Source organism: Genypterus blacodes, unplaced genomic scaffold (assembly GCF_046128005.1).
Source record: "Genypterus blacodes isolate CSIRO-AG114 ecotype Tasmania unplaced genomic scaffold, CSIRO-AGI_Gbla_v1 ptg000027l_1, whole genome shotgun sequence".
Lineage (NCBI taxonomy): Eukaryota > Metazoa > Chordata > Actinopteri > Ophidiiformes > Ophidiidae > Genypterus > Genypterus blacodes.
The window spans coordinates 3,511,670-3,534,929 of NW_027466840.1; the positions used below are offsets into that span (position 1 = coordinate 3,511,670).

At 43.1% G+C, this 23,260-nt stretch overlaps 2 protein-coding genes across 2 annotated transcripts; both read right to left on the reverse strand.

The window, feature by feature from the left end:
* Positions 1–2,874: 2,874 nt before the first annotated feature.
* On the reverse strand, positions 2,875–7,626 carry LOC142993093 (cyclic nucleotide-gated channel alpha-3-like). The gene is made up of 8 exons (XM_076143723.1): positions 7,412–7,626; positions 6,023–6,070; positions 5,563–5,652; positions 5,315–5,371; positions 4,725–4,874; positions 4,532–4,633; positions 4,330–4,436; positions 2,875–4,235 (listed from the first exon to the last, which is right to left on the reverse strand). The coding sequence occupies exons 1-8, from the start codon at positions 7,624–7,626 to the stop codon at positions 2,875–2,877; spliced, it is 2,130 nt and encodes a 709-aa protein (XP_075999838.1).
* A 5,785-nt stretch (positions 7,627–13,411) lies between these two features.
* Positions 13,412–20,504, reverse strand: atp1b1b (ATPase Na+/K+ transporting subunit beta 1b). The gene is made up of 6 exons (XM_076143816.1): positions 20,296–20,504; positions 17,784–17,912; positions 16,816–16,971; positions 16,153–16,337; positions 15,980–16,063; positions 13,412–14,959 (listed from the first exon to the last, which is right to left on the reverse strand). Exons 1-6 carry the CDS (start codon positions 20,384–20,386, stop codon positions 14,699–14,701), a joined length of 906 nt encoding a protein of 301 aa, XP_075999931.1. The 5' UTR covers positions 20,387–20,504; the 3' UTR covers positions 13,412–14,698.
* Positions 20,505–23,260: the final 2,756 nt, after the last annotated feature.

Sequence of the window (23,260 nt, forward strand, 5' to 3'; positions counted from 1 at the left end):
GCTGCAGACATGGACCTTTTAAGATACAATCCAACAACCTGAGAAATTGACACTACTCTTTGTCAGATGAAAAGACATTTTTGTTTTTGGAAGCAAGGGGGACTGTGACCTCAGTGCCATCAAATGTGAAAAAATACAACTTGCAAAAACTCCAGAGCTCTTTTGTTTCTGTACTGTAGCTTGTATATTCGATACACACAGACAACCTTAGTTGGGCTAGTTTGGCTAAACATCTCCATGGCCAAATTCTGTACTGGACAGATGAATCTTCCAATCTTGTCATCTTACTCTGGGTTCGACTGGTTTCCGTTCAAGTTGTTGAAGTTACCTTTCCTTACCCTAGAATAGGCGCAGACACCGATGAGATCTCACTTTGTTTGCATCTGACCTATTCAATCACATTGGAAACAGGTGTAACATTGTCTGTTGGAAAAATATTTATATCAACTGTGAAATGTTCCCCCCTTCAGAACAGGAAATTCTCTTGCATTTTGAAGTTGAGTTGAATAATTTCATGATGCCTTCTTGCTCTTTTATCACACAGATTCAATCAAGCCTCTGATATATTTCAAATGATTTTACAATACCAATCTAGCTAAGCCAATAGAATTGGCCGCTGTTCCGATTAGATAGGATAACAGTATTGCTCAGCATTGTCTTTGCTGAGATGTTGGAAAGCTCTAACCCCGGTGTGACACTGGAGCAGAACGGATGTTTGCAGTGGTTGAGAACAATAACGTTTGCGTTTTCTTTTCACAATAATTTGACATAGCTGTGTTGAAATCCTCAATCCTGTGGTCACTCCTCACACCGTACACTCAATCTAGTCACTGCATCCCCATATCTAAATAGTGACGTGGGTTTGGAAAATGTTCTTCTATAATTCAAGTCTAAAATTGTAAAATGCCAACCAAGAAGTGTTTGTTGAAAGCAAATCCCAGGGGAGTAGTTGGGATACAAAGACAGTACGTTTACATGCATGTTAAAACTGCTCTAATCCAATCAAGGGAATAGGTTGATATAAACACACATGAAACAAAGTTGCTGTACTGAGACCTCAACAGACCTGGATGATGTGATTTGTAAATTGATTTACTCAAGCATGCAACAACTATTGGCTTACAACTGGCATGCAGTTCCTCACCAGGGGCACTTCTTTTTGTATGCGAATTAAACAATTATATTAAGCAAATAACAGAATCTCATTAATTCCATTCATGTATTTGCTTTCTCCACATTGATGCATTACACCAGATCCACACTCAGTGACAATTGCGTCCTCAAGCAGCATTTTCAACCAGTCGTAATTGCAACGTGCTTGTAAACGTACTGATTGATACATTTGAGCGTCAACGGTGTCGTGGACTTAATTTATACTAGTGTAGTTGCTAGTAGAGGGGGTTGAATTTCTGATGTTTCTCTAGGCGCTTCCCCTCCCCAAACTGTTGTAAACAACATACCACTGAAACAAGGGATTTGGGCCACTACAAGGCATGACAACCATTGCTCTTACGTTTGTCTCAGACTTTAGCAGATTAATAATGCTTACAAACACTTTTCACATTTTGTTTTAGCCTATTTTGGAGGCACCTTGCGTAATTTTCGGAAAGAGTTGTCAACCTAGCTGCAGTTAATTCAAACCATGTGGAAATCTGTAGGTTAAAACAAACATCAAGAATCACTTGTTTATGTTTTGTTGTTTTTATTTTGCCTCAGGTCTTGTTTCAGCTTTTTCTCATTATGTTGTATCTCTGTTTTGTAATGCTGAAGATGTTGCTCATCTGGATATGTACAAAAAGGCACTAGAGCCTTGTGAAGGCAAGAGGTGAAAGGTCAATCTGATCTCAGAAAGGGTAGCAGTTTTTTTTTGATTGGTTTGAATCAGCAGTTATATTCTAAAAGGCTACAAGTATTAAGTGTTGTGAAAACATGCTAAATAAAGGTGACTGCTTTTTTCCAACTTGTATCGCCTGTAATCCTGATTTCTAGTTCTCAACTGCTTCACTCTGTAGGGACACATGACACGCTGATCAAGACATGACACAAGCATATCTTTATTCCTTGAAAATATAATGCTTTACTGAGAATAATTTGCTCTCCTTGCTGCCCTTAAGTTGGAAGTCTTGAACAAGGAGCTAGAAGGTGATACAAAATGCAAACTGGGCAAGTGGCCATGAAGCACCCTAGTGCCGCAGCAAGGGAGAAGGCTCTACATAAACTTTCAAATTTGACAAAATAAATCAAATTCATCAATGTTTGATTTTTTTTTTAATGCAAAAGCTGTACAAGAATTTTACATTTTACAAGAATCTGAATGGGGAAAATCTGCTGGTCATAATAGCAAAACATTTTTAATGAACAATTAAACAGTTACACACACGTTAGCAGTGACTGGCCTGTTATGGTCATGATAGGAGTTTAGACATAAAATGTCTAAATGTGCCTGAGATTTGACTTCCAGGATGTGATTGGTCAGCCATTTTCATGTGACGCCAAAATGTCGTATTTCTCAGTTTTGCACAGATATGGTAATTTCAGAGATGGCAGAACTGATATCAAATTCGAATTCGAATGATTGGGACAAACACAGACCAAGGACAGACTCCATATTCCTGCACTGCATGTTTCTAAATTAAACAGCAAATGTGGCGTGTCTGTAAATGCAATGTTTCTCTCTGAAGCCTGTTAAGAGTCTTTCTCTCCAGCTCTCGCTCAATTGATTTGTCTGGACTTTCATACTATTTTTTTCCTAATAAATAGAGACAAACACTCTCTGGCTGATGGTCATGTGCCATTCGTTGGCCACTTGTGTATGCCAGGAGCCACACGGTATCTTGGGATGGCATGAAGTAGAACACCAACACAAGCCAAGCTTTAGTCCACGTCATCCATTTTGAGGGTACGAACCTGGTTTGCCATGTTGCTGAGCCGTTGTTTGAGTTTCCGCTGGGAGGATTCATACTGCTCGGACACTTTTTTGAGTTTGGCCATCATGATGTCCAAGCTGGTTTCAATCTGACTCACTTTCGCCTCAAGGTCCTTGGAGTCACTAGCATTAGCAAGCGACATATCTATGAGGTTATCCTTCATCAGGATTTGTCTTCCCTTATCCTCCAGGGCATTTTTAGCATCAGGATACTCAGTGAGCGCCTCCATCAGGTCATCCTTGGACAGAGCAAATAGGTCAGAGTATCCAACACTTCGAATATTGGCTGTTCTTCTGTTTCCTGCCTTACTGCCTTTAATACCAAGGATGCTGATTTCACCAAAGTATGCACCATCGCCCAGGACAACAAACTGCGTGACCCCATCATCTGCTACTACTGCCAACTTCCCTGCTTTAATGATATACATTTCCCTGCCAATGTCACCCTTCTTACATATATAGTCACCCGGACTAAAAACTTGAGGCTGAAGTTTGAGGACCAACTCAACAAGCAAACCCGCTTCACAGTCTTGAAAGATCCGAACTTTTCTCAGGGTCTCCAGATGCACATTGATGGCAATCTCAGCTTTCAGCTTGTCTGGCAGGTTCTTCAGCACCATTTTCTCATCGCAGGTTTTCTCCTCCGTCCACAGGTAGTCGAACCACTTCACAACCCGAATCTCCAGGTCTTTGGTGACCTTACGAAACTGCATGTACTGCTTAATGGAGTCAATCTTAGACTGGAACTCGACGCGAGCAGCATTCATGTTGGAAATCATGGCACCGACATTACCAACGATTGTAGCAAAGATCAGAACGCCAGTGAGGAAGTCGACTACGACAAACAGGTACTCGACATCTTGGACAGGGGGAGGCGTCTCTCCAATAGTGGTCAGGGTAAGCGTGGACCAGTAAAAGCAGTAGACGTACTGCCTGACCAGACGAGCGTTCTCAGGCTTCCTCAGGTCTGGATACACCCAAGTGTCCGAGCCAAAGCCGAGGATCTTGGAGATGGCAAAGTAGAGGCAAGCATTCCAGTGAATAATAATTAAAATGTACAGCACAAGGTTAGCAATTCGGAAGATGTTGGGAAAATTGGTTCGGGTTTCCGTCCGGTCGAAGAACTCAAAAAGGCGACCCAACCTTAAGAGACGATTGAACCTCCATTCCGGATTGTTGATGCCAATTTTGACAAATACAATATCAGTGGGTATTATTGATAAGAGGTCCAATCTGAATTGTCGAGTCTTCATGTAGGATTCTTTCAGGAGCTTTTCATCCCTGACGAGCAGGCCTTGCTCCAGAAACCCTGTTGACACAGCATAGAATGGCTTCCTGTTAGAGATCTGAGAAGCACGCTTTTAAAGTTATTTTCTAAAATCACAACAGTTCTTTCAACTGACCTGTCCTTGTTCTCACAAAGGTGTCAATCAAGTAGAGGGCATCTGAGGTGTAGTCCAACACCAGCCATAGGGTCAAATTGGTATACTGCAGTTCATTGAAACAGGACCTAGAGAGAAGCACAAACATGTATGACTGGTTATCACAGAGCCTTTAAATAGAGGACGAGCTGCAGGAAAACATGGACGATGCCAGAGTAAAGACCTTGCCACCAGGAGCATCAGGTTGTAGAACACGGGGATGGATATTACACCCAGCCAGTAGTAGTACTTATCAGTGGCGGGGTCCATGATCCACACCTCCTTTCTGAGAGTGAAATGGTAGAATTTGTGCCAGAATGAGACATAACAAGAGACATTAGAATTAACTTGTTTGTAACATGTAGCATCATACGTACGGTTCCTCCTTTTTTTTGTCATCCTTTTTATCATCTTTCTTGGGCTCCACCTTCTTATCATCTTTCTTTGGCTCCTCCTTCTTATCATCTTTCTTTGGCTCCTCTTTCTTATCATCTTTCTTTGGTTCCTCCTTCTTATCATCTTTCTTGCTGTAAATGTAAACACAACACAACAGCTGCTAGATTACATGCACATGCGTCAGAGAACCACAGAGGGGCAGTGGGAGACAGTGTGCTCATTTGTTGCAGGCATTTAAACATGTGCCTACAGTTCACATAGTAATAAACAAAGTGTCTGATTTTCAAAAATGTTTCATCTTAATGGAAATGTTAATCAAAATTTTTGGTGTTCATAGTTGTTTCAATTAAACTGTTGTAGGGTCCAAATAAAAATATATTTAAAAACATTAAGTAACATACAGTTTGATTAATATTACCTGGATTGCACAATGAAAATATAACATAAGAAATATTTGAGCAAATTCTTCTCTAATGAACGAATTTAATGAGATTTCACAGGTAGGAGTCAGATTGTGTGATAAAGAGCGTCTGATCAAACTAACAGAGGAAAGTCAATGCATTCTGCTTACCCATCATTGTTGTTGCTGTTGTTCATATTTGATGCCGCCAGGGGGCGCTGAGCACCACTAGAAGAGGAAAAAGACTTGAACGTGACTCTGAGCAGCATTGAAAGTACAACGAGAGGAGCTGGAAGTCAATACGGACAAGTTCAAATCGAGTCTTAAACAAGTCGTCATGTCCTCCATACCAAATTTAATGCCAGAATTAATAAAGATGATTCACACAAATTCTATGATTGGAAAGCGCAGGAGCTCACCTGCTCCTGCTCTTGAGCTGCTCCTCTGCTGGGTGTCTGCTGGACATGCTGGACCCTGCAGGGCTGACGTTCTGGCCCCCTCTGAGGTGCCTGAGCCTTTGAGAACAGATTAAAATGATCATCCTAGCATTTAAATCAAGCCCTGATTCAATCAGGTTTCCGTTTCAATCAATATGTCTCTTAAATTTGGCTGTACACACACAAATATTGTTATTTCCTGTTTTTGGGGAATGAAAGAAGGGAAATGAACTACAAAGCTAGTTTCCTTTTGTACTGTCTGTAAGACATTTTCAAATAATTTACAGATTTACAGTACATGTATTCTCCCTTGAGGATAAATAATTTTAAGGGCCTGCATTGCATGTTGGTTCATATTTCAAACATGTCTAGCCTATAACAACAACAATAACACAAAACCCAGGATGAAGCCAGCAGATCATGAAAGTCAATAGAGACTCACCTGGACATAAGTCCTGCTCCTGGTGCCTTATCGACAGTGTCCATCAGCCTGTGGACAGAGTTCAAGAGACATAAACAATCATGGTCAGGCATTAATGTTCCCTGTATACTTTCCTATAATACCATCTCCCCATCAGGAGATCGAACCCATGTCTTCCGCATGAGAGGCGGAGACACTGCCCACAATACTAACAAGGAATGATGAACCCAAAAAAGACACAGACAGAGGCTACTAATGGAGAGGAATCTACCTTGAATGTTCTTATTTAGAAGAAACAAATAACCTATTAAAAACACCACAAATTGCTTGCAGATCTAACAGATGTTCCTTGAGGGTGAATGAGAGGTGAGAAGAAACCAAAACATCGCACGACATGATATTCCTAAAGAGCGACAACAGGGAAGTATTACTGTAACTGTACTGTAATAGTTGAAAAATGTAAGTTCCTACCACTCCTGAAAGCAAATTCATCTTAGCTCTCATAGACTCCAGGTTTAATTGACTGTTTTCTCTATGTTCATAACATACAGTACATTTCCCAAAACATGTGTGTTATATTTAGACGATTTAAAACAACAAAATCTTAAGGGTACACATTTCTGGAAGAATTTGTCAAACAAACACATGTCTTGTGACTTGGAGATACAATGTTTTCTATGTAAGTTTTTTCTTCTTCAGATGGTTGCAAGTAGGATAATTCCTAATTTAATTCCAAATCCATAATGACTTTCCAGTTCCATCCAATCGAAGGACAATTAAGGGAATTGGGACATAACCACAGGCACTGGGGGACCAGGCTGCAATCAAGCTTAGTCACTTGAGTGCAGTGACGTGTGTGAAACAAGATCCTGAAAATCAATGCATGAAATCCATTTTGACCTTTCTGAGTGGCTTTGATATGTGGTCCAGTGTCTGCTTTTAATTTAATTTAATTGTTTTTTAAACCTAAACAGTATATCCCCTTGTTGGCCAAAGCACTATCAAAATAACGACATAATCTACATACATAATTAACAAAGAGACACAAGCACAGATTCACACAAGAAATCAAAAGGAAGACCTGTTGATTCTATGAGATATTAATCCTGCTCGCTTCTTCTTCACTGTTCCCTCAAATCCGTCCCTGGGTGGATTATAGAGGCTATGATTAGATCTCCAGCCTAACCTGGTCTGACTTGTTGAGCTTTGTATTCTTGAGTGATTTTGTTTCCTGCTATCACAACCGAAACGCCACTAACAAGCACTATTTGCTTTGAAAAACTGCTTTACCTTAATGGGAGATGAGGTGATGAAGAAGAAAAAGGAGAAGAAGTCACGGCAAACACTGAATAAATCCCATAGTGCTCCTTGTCTGCATTTTACTTCCTCCACATCAAACGCAACACTCACTGAGGAGATGAGTCATACTTGGACATGGAGCTGATCTGTGTCTTCTTGAACTGACAGGAGAGGAGGAGGCTCACACTTTGCTGTGGGGGGGAGAAGCTTCTTCCTGCTGTGAAGGTGTTAACCTCAACCACAGGGACGCACAGGGGGGGGAAGGGCAGGATGAGGATGAGGATGAGGGTGACAACATGGATAGTGTGTTGATTGAAAGCATCCATTCTGTAGACAAGTCCAAACTCCACACGTCCAAAGTGATGAACCCAGTGACACAAAAATCCTCAGAAGTATTAAAAATTCCGGGGTAAAATTCCTTACATTTTTGATTGAGGACAACAGCTGGATTTCCAGTGTTCATTCTTTGATTACCTCATCATTATCGTCATCATTAAATCACTTTTGCCACAAAAACTGTTAGTTGTAAGGTTACTATGTGGACAATAACAAGTGTCTCCAGGTAGAACCCAAACAGAAATAGAGTTTTAAATGCACTTATTTATATTTCTTACTGCCCACCAGTCAATCCTCTTAGCTGGTGGACGGCTAAAGTGAGGCGCCAGACTCCGCCTCCAGCTATATGGAAAGCACCCTCAACTAATCTGAGCTTTGCTTCAACTATTTCCCTCAGCTCCCTAAAGCAGCTCAGCTCCCTGGAGCCTCCACGGGAGCTTAGGGAAGCCCTGCTGCCAAGAAAGGGAATGACAGCTGATCCATAATAAGGTACAAACCAAGTGTCACTGTCTGTAAGCAGGAAATAGACAAACCAGGGGCTGCATTTACTAAGCATGGTGCAAATTAATGTCCAGGCTGCCAATTTCTGCTTTGCTGCATGTTTTCCCATCAGATTGCATGGAAATGGGCCTGACTTGCCTAACTGTTCAAATAATCCTGCTGTGGACAGACAGACAGACAAACATGGTCAAAAAACATATAGCAATAAAGCCCGACCTGTATATGTGTGTGTATACTTCATCTTTAGTCTTCCCTGATGCACAGGAGCATGGAGATGTTACCTGATACACATGAGATTATGGTTAATCTGTTTGGCGAGCACTGAGCAGACACAGAAGCAGTCAGCCTGGGAGAATCTCACTTTAGACTTTACAAACCTACATCTTCAGAAGGGTAATAATTGTTTTATGTAGTCTGAACTTTGACATTTTGATGTTGAATGCAGGTCAGAAAGGTCCTCTGAGACGCACCCCTGTCTGCCTCCAGGGCAGCAACACCGACATGTTGGAAACATAATTGGGTATAATCTGCATCTGGGACAACAGGCCACAACACAGAAAAGCTGGATATGTTGAAAAATGAAAACTGAAAACTGAACACTCAAACACTGAACACAAACATAAGTCTTCCTCTGACGGGATCAGATTTGGTCTCCAGGCTCCAACAACAACCGACTCCCGACACTGTAGATTGACACTGGATAATTGCTGGCCCCTGGTGCATTTCCAATTACAAAGCTGCTTTGGATTCAGCTGGTTGCCAGTGGTGTTGTGCTCAGCCTGTAAGTTGCTCAGGTCTCAGGCAAAGGAACCTCTAACATCAGCGAACCAACTCATTTTAATGTTGCCCAGATGATGAATCCTAAGGTTTTCAGTGACCTCCTGGAATGTCCTCTAGCTCCACCATCAGGCCAAAGCTTACAAATGTACACAATGACAATAAATATCAACATTTGATGGCAATGAGATTTCTTTCAGCAATTGTTTTTCCTTTTCCTTTATGAGACATCATAAATGTAGAAGAAACTTAAGCTTTCTGTTGAGTTCAGCATCACATTGGGGAGTCACTTTCTTAAAAAAGCTAAGATGAATTGTTCAGGACTCCAGGATGTGTGTGTGCTGTCGTAGGTCAGGTTCAGTCGAGTACTGTGACATCATCACTGTGATCAATTCCCTGTGCTGGTGTTGATGTGTTAACAAGCTGCTGACTCTCAGCACTGATCTGACACGCCAATTAAATTCATTACGGCCTCTGTGTGTATGTCTGCTCCCCAGAGCTGCACAGAGACGCAGTATTCCAGCACTACACAGACCTATAACAGTCATAACAAACTGACATGTCGGGACATAAACAGTTCTTTCAGATCTTTCACCTGAATTATGACGTTTTAAGAAAATGAAATGTTGTTGTTCCGCAAAGTGTGAGTTGTGTTGTGTCACCACATGACAATATAAACATGACATATTCTGTTTTGATTATATATACAGTACTGTAAATGACTCAGCAAAATCTGATCATATATGATTATATGGATGTCAGCAGCCACACAGTCATGGTAAATGTGACACAGCACCACTGCAGGGTCACTGTGTGTGTGTTCAGTGTGTTTGATGACTGTTGTCAGCACATTCACACAGTCTGAACAGGCTGCACACTGCGTCTTTGTCTGATGTAGCACTGCTGCCCTCCTGTGTCCAGGTGGGATCAACACAAGCAGAAGATGTATAATGATGGTTTATAATTATATATTTTGCGTGGTATTCTATGAGAGTACTCTTCTTATTTCTTAGTACATTTTCCACTTAATTCACTTTCAAACCCTGCTTGCATGATTGTGTGTGTGTGTGTGTGTGTGTGTGTGTGTGTGTGTGTGCGTGCGCGCGTGCGTGTCTGTGTGTGTGTGTGTGCGTGTGTGTGTGTGTGTGTGTGTGTGTGTGTGTGTGTGCGTGCGTGCGTGTCTGTGTGTGTGTGTTCACTAATTTCTTAGCGTGTTTGACCTGTGTGTCGCCTCCTCTGTCTCTGAGATAATAAGTGTGTGATATCAGTCAGTGTGACAGCGCTCAGATGTCACACGGGGGACGTCTCTGCTCCGTCTTGCAGGCTGCCCCTCCCCCTCCCCTTCCCTCTGACCAACCACAGACGGCTCGCTCGTCACATGGTAAGTCTGTATCAGCAGAGATGACCTTGTGCTGGTTGACAGTGTGTGAATGAGATAGGGGTCAGACTACTCCCTTCCTCAATCCTCAGATTGTGGAATGTTCCTTATATAGCACTCATTCTACTTGACACACACACACACACACACACAGACATTTCCATGACATTTTGCGTCATCATTTTCTCCTGAATCTCTGCGGTGCTCCAATCAGCCTCCAAACCCCGACTCGGATGCTGTATAGACCTGACAGCTGAGTCCCACACCGCCTCTCCCTCTCGCTCCTTCTCTCTCTCTCTCTCTCTCTCCCTCCCTCGGTCTCTTTCCCCCCATCTTTTTCTCTCTCTCTCTCCTTCTCTCGCTCTCTCCCTCTCTCTGTCAGCACTGCCTGCCTGCAGTTACACTAAGAGTATCATCTGGAAAGTCCTTTAGATAGACTAGTGAATGTTACTGCAAAAAAACAAAGTTGAACTTACGACAGATACACAAAGGACAATATACTGTATAGTGTGATGATTTCTTAGGGAGGGAGCTCAGAGTTAAACCAATTCATTGATGAACCAATGCAATCCTTCACCTTGAAAGACTGCAGTGGTTCCGGCATCGAGTTTTGGACGCCTTCCTTAGGAAGCTGCTCTGGCCAAATCCAGTTTGGGGTCGACCTAGAATTTGCTAGACGGATTATAAATCCTTACCTGCCAGGAAAAGTTCTGGGGGGAGGAGGTGAAGGATGTGGCTTGGAAGAAGAACAGCTGGGCTACTTTTCTAGTCATAATTACCGCGTGATTGTTAACAGCCAATGTAATTGTCAGCAGTGACGACCGTGGTATGACATGAGGAGACCACCCGTTATTATAGACACTCATATTACCACTTCAATTCACAATTGTATTAAATGAAACATACATGATCCAACTTCACAGAGGATGAAACACAACACGATGAGGGTTCTCTGGGGTCAAACTATGTTTTTACAACATCTGATGATTTGACTGACCTGCCTTACAATGTCATGAGTTTACACGAGACACTTCATTCCTTCCCACTGTATGCGTTGCTTGTACTGACGTAAAGAAGCCTGAAATCAATCAAGCACGTGTTCCACATGGTGTGTACAGAGGCAGATTGGGCTAAATTATCCATGACCGCTCTCCCTTACCAAGGCAGCAGGTTCCCATGGGCTGACGGGTGTTTGTGGTAAGGATAAAGTTGTACCTCTTGTCCTTTCAAAGTATTGAGGAAGCAGAGACACTGTGTTCTCACAGTGTGATGCTATCTCAGGGCTCCATTACTGTTATCTGAGGCTTTCAGTGTCTCACTCTCCCCTTGTCTCACTCCTTAGTGTATCCATATTTCTGTCTTCACCTACAGTATGTCAATCACATGTCAATTATGCTGTTCCATAAGATATCACTTTTTTATACAATAGTTCCCTAAAGAAGGCGTTCTTACACAGTGTATATTAAACAATTACACCATATTGTTGTTTAGATATGTGTCTATTATTTGTTCTATCGCTCCCATTAGGTTATGATGGCGTATCAATCATTGTTACACATTTAAAATGAAGAGCTGCAAATAATCTGTTCATCATAAAGGGGGATAATTCAGCCTCATTCCCACTATTTTCTCCACATTGTTCATAGTCGTGAATGTGATATTTAAATCATTTATTGGCTTTGTAAAATGATGTGCATACACACACAGGTGTAAATCAAAGTCCATTCATCATCATATCAGCTTCAGCTCTGGCACAGGTCGTTAAAGTTAGTGTTAGTGTGTGAGCAGTAGGAGAGCCCATGTTCCCTTGTATGTATGTTGTCAGCTTGTGGGTTGATTCCCAGCTGTATCCCAGCTATATCCAAGCTGTGGCCCGGCTGTGTCCCAGCTGTACTAATTGCATTTGCAGCTGTGATAGAGAATTGATCACAACGCACATCAGGCTCCATCTGTATGCGGCCTTGCAAGTGGCACAGGAATCCACTTAGAATGCATTCAGTGAGCATTTGAACCTTGCATTTATATGGGCAACAAGAAGACTGGATCCAACAGTTAACTGCAGTTAGATGCTGAGGTTCTGATACGTATGAAGTAGTGACAGAGGAGGAATTATTTCAGCCACACAGCATTCCAGAGATAAACGTCCTATTCATTTTCTGCACGGAGGATTTCAGTTTGTTGGAGCACTTCCAACAATTGGATGGACTTGAAACTCTCCTCTGGCTCCAAACAATGAGGCAGTGTTCTGAAAAAAATCTGGTTCATTGATGAAAAAAACAGACTGTACATAAGTATATTACAAAGCTTGAATGGATGTCACCACTGTAGTGTGCTGGTTTGTCCTGATAGCAACATAAGTCTGAATTTGCTACAACTCAGACTACAACTACGACTTTAATGTCTGGACAGTAAAACAAGTGCTGCTACACTGATGGTTTGTCTTCCTCTGTTGGCCCCTGGTGACTTCATACCTGCTCTAAAGTGATAGGTTCTTTATCTGAAACAACATCCCTCTGTTAGCAGCTATGCAGTGCTGCCTCCTGTAATTACAGAGCCATGTGTCTGCAACCTATCCAGTAACCTCCATTTGGCCAGTAGATTGGGAGCTGAACGGTCGAATAATAGTAGAAATCATTAAGTTACTTTGCTCCTCCTCCTGAAACTAAAACACTGCCAGCCATTCATTCCAACTCTGATGGAAAATGAGAACATTGAGAGCTCCTTCACCCTCCAAAGTCAGTTTGACTTTTAAATTTTTGCTGCACTAAAATACAGTTCTTTTTCTTCTGTAATTTGCCATTTTCTTTCATTTTCTATAAGTACCAAATTAACACATTCAACCAATATTAATTTTGATTTCTGTTTATTAGATTTTGTTTAGTTTCATTTATCAATTAGTTTTTTTTTTATCCTGTCTCATGTCAGACCACTGTTTTGAATCAAAGACAAATAAGTCAATTATCCAAATGTTTCTGTTCATCTCAAATAGTTACCTGTCTTGTTTCCATCTTTAGTCAGTTGATCAAAACAGCTTCTGTGTTATGAGGGACCCATTTTGAGTTACAGAGCACCAAGTTGACACAAACACATTTCACAAAACAAACAACAAAACACACCAGAAAGGTCCATTATGATTTTATTTGTTTCTATCGTCAGATTAAATGACAAAGGTGGATGAATTCATGTTGTGGTCACTGCCGTTCCAGAGTTAAACATCAAAAAGAGATCCTATATAGTATTGCTAATGTCATTTGTCATCTAAAGCCATTGAGATATTCTGGAATAATCTTTTCTTTTTTTAAATGCATAAGCATGTGGTCATTGTAGATTAGACTGTTTTCCTTTATGGCAAAACCTAATCAACTCATTTGATTAGGTTTTTGATATTTCTTTAGTTAAAATCGATGAGATCCTCAAAACAAGGAGTACTGCATTGCTTCCGGTAAAGACTCTCCTCAACTTTGGTATACATTTACACATTACATCATTCTGCAAAGACCAAAAAAATGTACAACTGCATAAATATAAAAGTTGTCCACAATGTTTAATGGCTAAAACATTCAGATTTACATTGCAAGGCAGCAATGTATCCAGAAATAAAAGAAAAAAACAATCACTTAAAAGTTGAGTTAGCACCATAGTGTGTCTAACTCTGAACTGAACACACAACTCTACATTCAAAAGGCAGAAATCACATAATAAAACCCCGGTCACACACTTGAGTGATTAAAAGCACAAAACAAAGAAAAAGGCAAAGAAAAGTAAAGAGATTCTCCCAACGATCAGAAGTAAAAGACAAAAAAAATAAGAGGAAAAAGTTCCCTGGAGTGCAGCCTTTTCCTTACACAGATCAGAAGAGTGTAGCATGTCGAAACGACTCCGACCATTAAGCGCGCTTGTCTAACTGCTAAAGCTGGCTCACGAGAGAGGAATGGAGGAAAAAAGCTAGGACGTGACACGACTATAGCGCGCTCCGGAAAGCTAATGGAAACCACACAAGGCAGCGTTAAAGCAGAGGGACCAACACTGCTCTCTACTGGCTACTGATGGAACTTAGACTCTACAGTCGCCAACGAACAATGTCTTATAGCTCGTGAAATGGTCTCGTTAACAGCGGAATAAATATTTTTCAGACTATTGCTACTCTTCGTCTTCTAAAATTACATTCTAAAGCCAGACAAGAGCAGAGACGCGAGAGACGAAAGCAGACAGATTAAGCATCGGTCCCCTACGACTTCCTTCCGTGTATTCATTCGTTCATTCATTCACGACCGTCTTTTGATTGAACTCGACTGCTACAGCTTACCCCGCTCGTGTTACAGCTCCTGTATTGTATTATGTTACTTCTTGGTTTTGTGTTAAGGGCAAAGGGGCGGTCATGGAAGGTGCTACGGTCCTGATGGCGGTCATAGACTGTTCACCGTGATCTTGATGTCAAAGCGTCCCTGGTAGCGGTCCTTTTCGTGGTAGTCGATGTTGTCGCCAAACACCTTACACTCGATGCGCAGTTCAGTGTTCATGGTGAGGTTGGTGAACTGGAGCGCCACCAGCGGCTGCAGGTAGTGGGGGTGGAGCAGCTTGCCGTAGTAGGGGTAATACTGCAGGGGGAAGCCGCCGCCGATGCCGAAGTACTTCACCTCGCCGATTTTCCCGGCGTCCTCCTCTTTCTGGAATCCCAAAAAAACGGACAAAGTTCGGAGGTTAATTGGTGGCTAGACTATTGAGGAAATGGGAAAAACTATTTGGAAATGAGGAATAAAAAAGGTCAATGTTCTTAAAGTAGAACGGGGAAATGCTTTTTCTGGTAGGTTTCTCTGAATGGGCTTCATAGGAAGAAGAGCAAGAGAGTGAGAAAGTACAAGATTAAAGGGACTAAAGTGTGCATGCTGTTTACAAGTCTGTATGCACTCCAAAGAACACACACACACATCTAGTTACAGTGCAAAAAAGAACTTACATCGACCTGTGAATGTTTGGTCAAGTGCGGGGGGAGAGAGAGAGCATTAGTGTGTGATTGTGTGTGTAGCGTTGTCGTCAATGTTTCATCATTGTAGAGAGTCACTGTTCAACTAAATTCATTCTCTCCGAGGTTCAACTGCTCTCTTATCGGAAGTGTGTTGGCCCTGGAAGCAATGTTCTTATTTGTCTCATTGTTGGGATGATGGATGTCAGTAACAAATGACCTTCATTTAAAAAGCTACATGCGGCAAAAACACTTCTCACGCTTATTCGTCACCGTTTCCAGGCCAACGGGGTCAATGAGACCATCCAACTTTCAATGTCAATTTCATACTGCAGTGAACTGGACCTCATTATGGGCAATGTTTCACTCACAAATACGACCCCACCCAGGACCCGAGTTGGGATCCAAATCATGTTCAGTCTAATTGGACTAACTGCCTTGAGGCTCATATCTTACACACAAGTAGATCTGAGTCTCCCTGTCAGCTAATTAACAGTCAAAAACCAGGAATTGCTGGGGTGGAAAAAGCCAGATAATCCGATAACATTCCTTCCAAATTTGTATGCACCTCATGCAATTACTTCAGTTTGTTACGTAAAGATACCTCACTCATTGGACCTCAAGTATCACTCAGCTCACTGCTTTACTCATTAATGCACACAGCTTCAATTCCCAAAACACACACACACGCAAGATTAACCGAACTGAGGCCTATGTACTGTACCTTGTTGGTGCAGTAGAGCGGAATCACATTGGGTTGCACCTTGTGCTGAGCTTCTTCAGGAATGCTGGCATTAGAGGAAGGGACCTAAACGGAACAAAAAGGAGACAGAATAAGCAGCTGGACCCATTTACTGGTCCGGGGTGGTAGAAACGGACCTAGGCAGGAGATCTCACCCTTGGCCGAAAGTTGACGATCCTGTTGAGCTTGACGATGATGCAGGGTTTGCCCTCCTTGAAGCCAAACTCGCGGTCCTCAATGCCGGAGCAGGGACCCAGCAGAGTCCTAGAGAAGCGGCAAGCCTTCCTCATGCCCACTTCGCTCTCCAAGTCGCCCCGGTTCTTGTACTCTCCGGGCTCCTCTGAAGTGAAGTCCATGTGAGGACGGTTACATCAGGCGGAGTTGCAAAGTTCCCATACAACCTTAAAACGCTTTAACTTAACTCTGTCCTGATAAGCTACATTATAAATTATCGAAGACTAATGAAATATTTAACATATAGAAAACTAAATATTTAACTATTACATTTAGTCAATTCAAAATTAAAACCTTATATATAACCTTATAATACATTTATATTTAACTTTCCAGAGAACTATAGAAATGGATGGAAATATCCAATATCTATTACAATTTTAATTTATTGATTTATTATTAATTAATTTCTTGCAAAAATTGTGCATTCTAGATATTTAGTGTGGGGAAAGACTGAAATTCAAGTGATGTTCTAACCCACTGGTGTCAAACTTAAGTCCACTTCAGCCCATTTACACACACGCACATACGCACTCTCCTCAAAACAAATCCTGTGGAAGTTGTCGCTTAGGACTCAAACCTACCTCCGCAGTCCTCGTACCTCATCTGGTCCCGCTGGTTCTCGTCGTCATACTTGGCCAGGAAATCCCTCATGGTCTTGGCGTAAGGCAGGTATGTCCCCACGTCGTTGAGGTTGAAAGACACTTCAGCTTTCTCGGGGCGTGGGGTGTGCGAGAGGCCTGCGGTTGCAACAGTTCAGTCAGCCACAAAGGAAAGTTCAGGAAAGAGTCGCCACACATCACACTCCTGCCTCATTATCATTTAACTGCCCACAACTGAAATGTTTATTGGGACTTTAAGCAATTGGCACAAAATCCTGATTCCTGCATACTTCAGACGTGCCACATTGCCCGGTAACTGCCAAAAATACCTGACAATGAATAGAAATGTGTCAGTTTGTAAACGCAGGTTCACCATCGCACTGTGACTGGATCTCTGTCATAAGTAGCCACGTGTCGGTGCAGAGTGTTACATCAGCACTGGAGCTGAAAACGTCACTGCAACTCCTAAACTGAACAGCTGGACTGCCTGCAGGGGCCTTCATATCCTGTTTATGCATCAGGTTGGATACGGGTGCTTAGCTGCCTGCAACACACAAATCCCCCCCGCCAAATCCCTGCTGACCCTCCTCTCCATGGAGACCGGGCAATGGTGTATCCACGGGGGAGCTCGGCGATGATGCAAGCACTGCAGCAGGACCGTGCTTGGCAAGTATATGAAGACGTACATATAGACTGCATACTACACACAGTACACAGACGCTTTACTAACAAACGGGCCTCTCTGAAGCATCTGTTCTCAAATAACGCACAACACCCTTTTATAAATACTTTCCATATCCTATGTAAGAGCGCCATAGGAGGCCATTTGTCATTTGATATTCATCATTTATTCAATATTTTCCATTATTCAGCAGCGTCTCCTTCTGTAAATGCTTCCTTTGCATCAGCAGAAGGGACACGATGACCTCCAGGCCTTCAGATGTTTTTACCTGGGGGGGAGACTCTGTCCTGCCAGGTGGGCTTGTAGTTGCTCAGTGTGAGCATCAGGGCCTGGATGGTGCCGATGAAGATCCCAGCCAAGCACCCGTAGAAGATAATGTAGAACCCTATGATTTTGACTGTGGAGGAAGAAAAACCATAATGTTTCAGCGAGAACGTTAATCAGAAACAGATGCAATTTGTACAGTGTGAACTCCGCGAGTCGGGTCTTTGGGATCGGCACAATTACAGTGCGGCAAAGAGGGAGGTATTGGTATTCTCTGCAGCTAAAATTTACAACATCTACATTCCTGTTCAGTGACACCAAGACCAGTGATAAAAGCACAGGTGTTGCTCAACTGTGTTGTAAGTGGCTTATCTGGTTTGACCAAAAACAGGATTCCACTGGAGAAAAGACAAAAGAAAAATGGTCCCAGCAATTCTTCCTTACATCTAAGACTTTGAAGGCAGAACATGACTATTAATACATCCACAAAGCTGAGGGATGATTTAAGACTGCAGTGCGACGATAAAGCGGGAGGTCATCAGGGTCGCAGCAAAGGTCAAACTGTGAGATGTGGCTGTCACCTTCATCTGTCTCCGTCTCACCCAAGCACAAGTGAACAAGAACAGAGATCTAAAGCTGTTCCTCCTTGCCACATACATGACAACATCTTCCACGTCTCCCATAGGAGCTGTACGTCCTTCCCGGGTCTCCTCAGCGTGAAGCAGCATCTCCCCCCCTGCAGCCCCTGCTTCGCTCTAACGCTCCCTGGCAGACTGGTTGAACAGGAGCTACAAAGCCAGCATTCATATTAACAGTCCCAACAGTGGCACTCATTGTCCTTTTAGAGGTTTACAGGGATTCAAGCAGTGAAGCAGCCAAACTAGTCATTAGCCGAGTTACTGTGATTAACTTGTAGTTTGAGGATGTGGCTGGATATTCGTGGGGCGATTTTGGGGGGCACTTTGAGGAAAACAATACAACATCTGAAGCTGCCCGTCTTTTGCTCCGTCATGCTTCCGCCTGGTCTGCATGCGGACTCGCCTCTTCGCCGTCACTCCATGAAAGTGTGATCAGAGTGGACTTCAACCTCTAGTCGCCCTTATTTCCACGCCTCCATTGTTCCAGCCGACAACTCACTCCTTTAACACTTACAGCCGTTGTAACTTTGTCACTGCTACTCATCCCCCCCCTCCCTTCCTCCCCCATTATTTGAGTTTCAAGAGGCAAAAATGTAGAATATAGGGGCGATTTTGCCCTTTGCCCCCCTCGTCTATGTCCGATACTGACTGCAAAGGAATCTGACTGGTTGTGTAGTGGGAGTTCACCTTGCAGCTAGGTGCTTTTTCTGCATGGGGCAATGTCAAAAGGTCATGTGTGATGCACGGTAGGCTGAACCAGTTAATGAATGATACATGACTTGAGCCCGTTAGACACAAGGACACATGAGCACAGAGTGTATCCCCCCCTGTGCATTGTAAACCTCACACTATCTATACTGCAGCTTATCTCCATTAGAGGACAATTCACATTCCACTCCGGAATTCTGCAGTCGTGCTCGGAATAGTACTGCAACACACGGATGTAATCCTGATAAGCGTTTTGGATAAATTTCGGTAAGCAGATCTGTTCTCCCTCCATCACAAACTTCACAGCAGGGGCTCTGCGCATGGGCAAAGTCCCTCTGAAGGCATCAGCACTCTGCTGACCCCAGAAGGACAAATATGAGCCTGGGGGGAACGCAGGGGGGGTGGGGGGGTTCTCAGACCTGAATTAAAAGTGTGAAGATGCCATTACACACACACACCACCACACAAACACATATCACCCCCCTAAATAACACACACCAGCCGAGGAGCTGTGTGACTTTGAGAGGAGACGCAAGGACATGCGCACTGCCGCCGACGGAGGAAACCAGAGAAGAAAGGTCGCACAAGTTAATCAGTGGTATTGTTCGTTAGATTACAGTGACATCTGATCAGAGGAACCCGACACTGATCGATAGTCCCCATCTCCGTTTCCAAGCAGGCCTAGATCACCTTGACTCACCTTGGAATTTGATGCATTTTTAACCCTTTAGCTGTCTTGTTACAAAAAAAACGGAGGGAGGGGAGGAAACACAACTTGACGATTCACACTCCGGCGCCGGTGTGATGTGGTGACCGGCGCAGGTGAGCGGGGCTGCTCGGCTCGGTGCGCCGCCCGCACCGTGGCGTCAAAGACACCTGAGAGTCCCGAAAACCGACCAACACACCGCAAAGACGGAATACTTTGCACCGTCACCGAACTGTTTCATTCAACTTTACTTTACTTTAAGTCTGACGGTCACCAATGCGCGCGCTAGCGCGCGCGCACAAACACACGGCCAGGAACAGAGAGAGATGCACACACACAAACACACACGCAGACAAAGTGTGTTTGTAGGTGAGGACAGAGCAGTAGCGGCTCATCTTGCAGCAACGTCAAATCAAACAGGTGGTATGAAACACGAGTCAGTCAGCGAACCGACAAATACTCACACCAACTGCCGCCGGTACGACCGAGCACCTCTCCCGTCTCAGAGTCCCACACAAACTTCTTCCACCCGCCGTCATTTTTGTTAGCAGGCATTTTGTTTCACGTGTATTCCCAGCAAAGGTGTTTCCCTTCCGTTTCTCCTGCGTTCCTTGGCGGTTGTAGCACAGAGATCCTGACCCCGTGGAAGAAGCACCCGGCTCGCTCCGCTGGACGGTCTCTGCCATTTAAGCGGCTCCGTGCGCGACTCCCCCGGGAGGCACCAGCCAATCACAGAGCAGAGGAACCGTGCGTGCCTGTGACGTCACGGGGGGACGTATAGAGGGAGACATTTGCACTAAACTCTGTACATACTGAGCTCTGCAGATCTGTCCTGGAACTGCACGGTTATTCATTGTCCCATCAGCTTACAGTGAAGATGAGCACGACCTTCACACACACACCCCCACACACACACATCCACATGCAGGATATATATTGTGTGTATAGTATATAGTCTGTCTTCACAGTATACAGTATATCAGAAATAAAAACAGGATGTACAGGAGGTGTCACTCCATATTTCCCTCGATTAAGTCTTCATCTTCCTCATCTTTCCATCAGTCATCCATCTGTCTGTCATCTATCTTTCTAACTTTCTGTATGTGTGTGTGTGTGTCTGTTGTTACAGAAGTGAGAGAGTAGAAGTGGTGTGTTTGGTGTAGAGCTATCTAGGCATCTATCTGTTGTTCCATGGGGCCCCTGTCAAGATTTATACCCATCTAGTCATTCACCATCACCACACCCAAACACACACACATACACAACATGCAACACCTCTACCCTCAGCCACTTACTGAAGAGTTAGGGTTTAAGGTTAGTTTCCCTTGATGTCACTGAGTATGTGAAGTGTTAATCTACTTTATTGGATAACAAACAACAACATCCCATTTGTTTGCTGCATTAAACTGTGACAGCATTGGATCAGAAGAGCACTTATGCAGGTCTAATGGTTGTTAATGTGTGTATCACATAGACTTGTAATTCACCATGCAAAGGTTAAAGCCGTGCAAACACAGAAGGACAGATTACAGTGCGGAACCCTGTAATTTCCAATGAAGACGATGCCTGTAAAACAGTCATTATGACAAAAACAATAATCATTCCCTTTCTGTGACAAAACAAGACGCTGCTGTGTATCACTCTCCCCTCTCCCCGTTTCCTGTTCGACTCTGTGGGTGTGCTCCTCCCCACAGGCGCCCCTCTCTCACCAGATAATAGGCAGCATTGTCGAATACTAAAGCCGGCTCCCCTCTGCTACCAATGCCAGTAACTACACGATGACCCAATTTACTACGAGAGGCTTTTAATTTCTGCTGTGTTACTGTGCCTCCTGTAGACTGTGTGACTTTGGATTGTCAAGCTGAAAGGTACAAATTGCACTTCATTCCAAAACAGTTAGTTCACACAATGATCCACTTCTGCCCCACGTCCATTTCTGTCTCCATGGTTGATTGGCCAGGTGTCCGTCGCACAATCTGAGACATAATATCACACAGTTTGACATAGATATCGCAATTTTTGGAGGCAGCATTAGTCATAAATAGTCCTAACAAATATACAAGCGTCTCACCCCTACACTGATCAAGTTTATTCCTGTTGGAAAGTTTTTCCTAATAACTTTACTGTCATTGTAGAATCTGGCCAATGTTGTTTTGTTCCTACTGGGCCATATGGATTTGGACATTAACTGATTTAACTGATTTAGATGTGGAAACTGGTAGATCATCGCAATTTCATATGACTCAATTTGACTTTCTTGACCTATAGCAGGGATTGACTTAACTTGCTTTAAGACTTGAAAGTTAAGACTCAACACTTGGCTTGTGACTTGCACATGTGTGACTTAATCCCACCTTGGGTATGTGGTTCCTTTATAAATAATTGTTAACTGGTGTATCTGTCTGCATGGCACAGGTTGACAAGCTTCAGATGTTTAGAGGCTTTTGTTAAAACCATCAAAATCTTTTTAAATAACAAATCAAACTCATCATTGGTTGCTCACTGAAAATGTGGAAACAGCGGCATAACAAGGAATGTTGTTTAGCCCAAATGTTTTAAGATGGTACAAAGTTTCAACCGATAACTTTAGCTAGCTTTGCTTATTTGTAACTACACCCGGAAAAACCTTCAGATCAGCATATTCAAGGGACAAGTCCCGGTGGACAACAGTCGTGTGGCGGTGTGTTGTTAGTGTACAGTACATGGAGTGTTACAAAGCGCCTTCACACGTGCCTCCCGGCAAAAGCCACAATCACCAAGTGTAGCTGGGCACTGGTTTCTGTCACCGGTCCTGTCATGAAGAAGGACTCAGCATGCATGACACCCTTCTGGAACCACAAACATTCCTTGTCCTGCACCGAGCACACAGCCTTATTTTTTTAAATTGGTCATAGGCACATGTGAGTGATAAGAGAGAGTAAATTAAGATTAAAACTTGTATTTGACTATCAAATCAATGGTGCCGGTGTAGTATTTCTCTGAGTGCATTTCTAGTTTGATGATGTCAAGGCAAGTTACGTGTCAACAAATTTGTGAATTGTGAGTCCAAACTTGAGTCCACAAAAAATCCTTCACATTAGGTTTAAGTTTGAAGAGAAAAGTTTATTGTACAATTCATGGATTTCATATGATGTTCCTGTCATGAGTCATTTCTACTCTATTCTACTCTACTCATGTTGAGTCGATTATGAATAACGACTGAGAATTACTGCTGTCTGGTGCAGTTTGATGTCATTTCCTGTGTTTCCATGTTGAAGCTCTCGTACAGGTAACTGTCCGACTTGAAGGGGGGGGGCGTGTTAAAACCTGCCATTTTGTTAATGATACCGTCTGACACTGACCACGCCTAGACAACTACCGTCTTTTCTCAGCCTGTGTACACAATAGACATGCACTGTGTGAGGGAGCGTGGGGGGAGGGTGGGCCCAA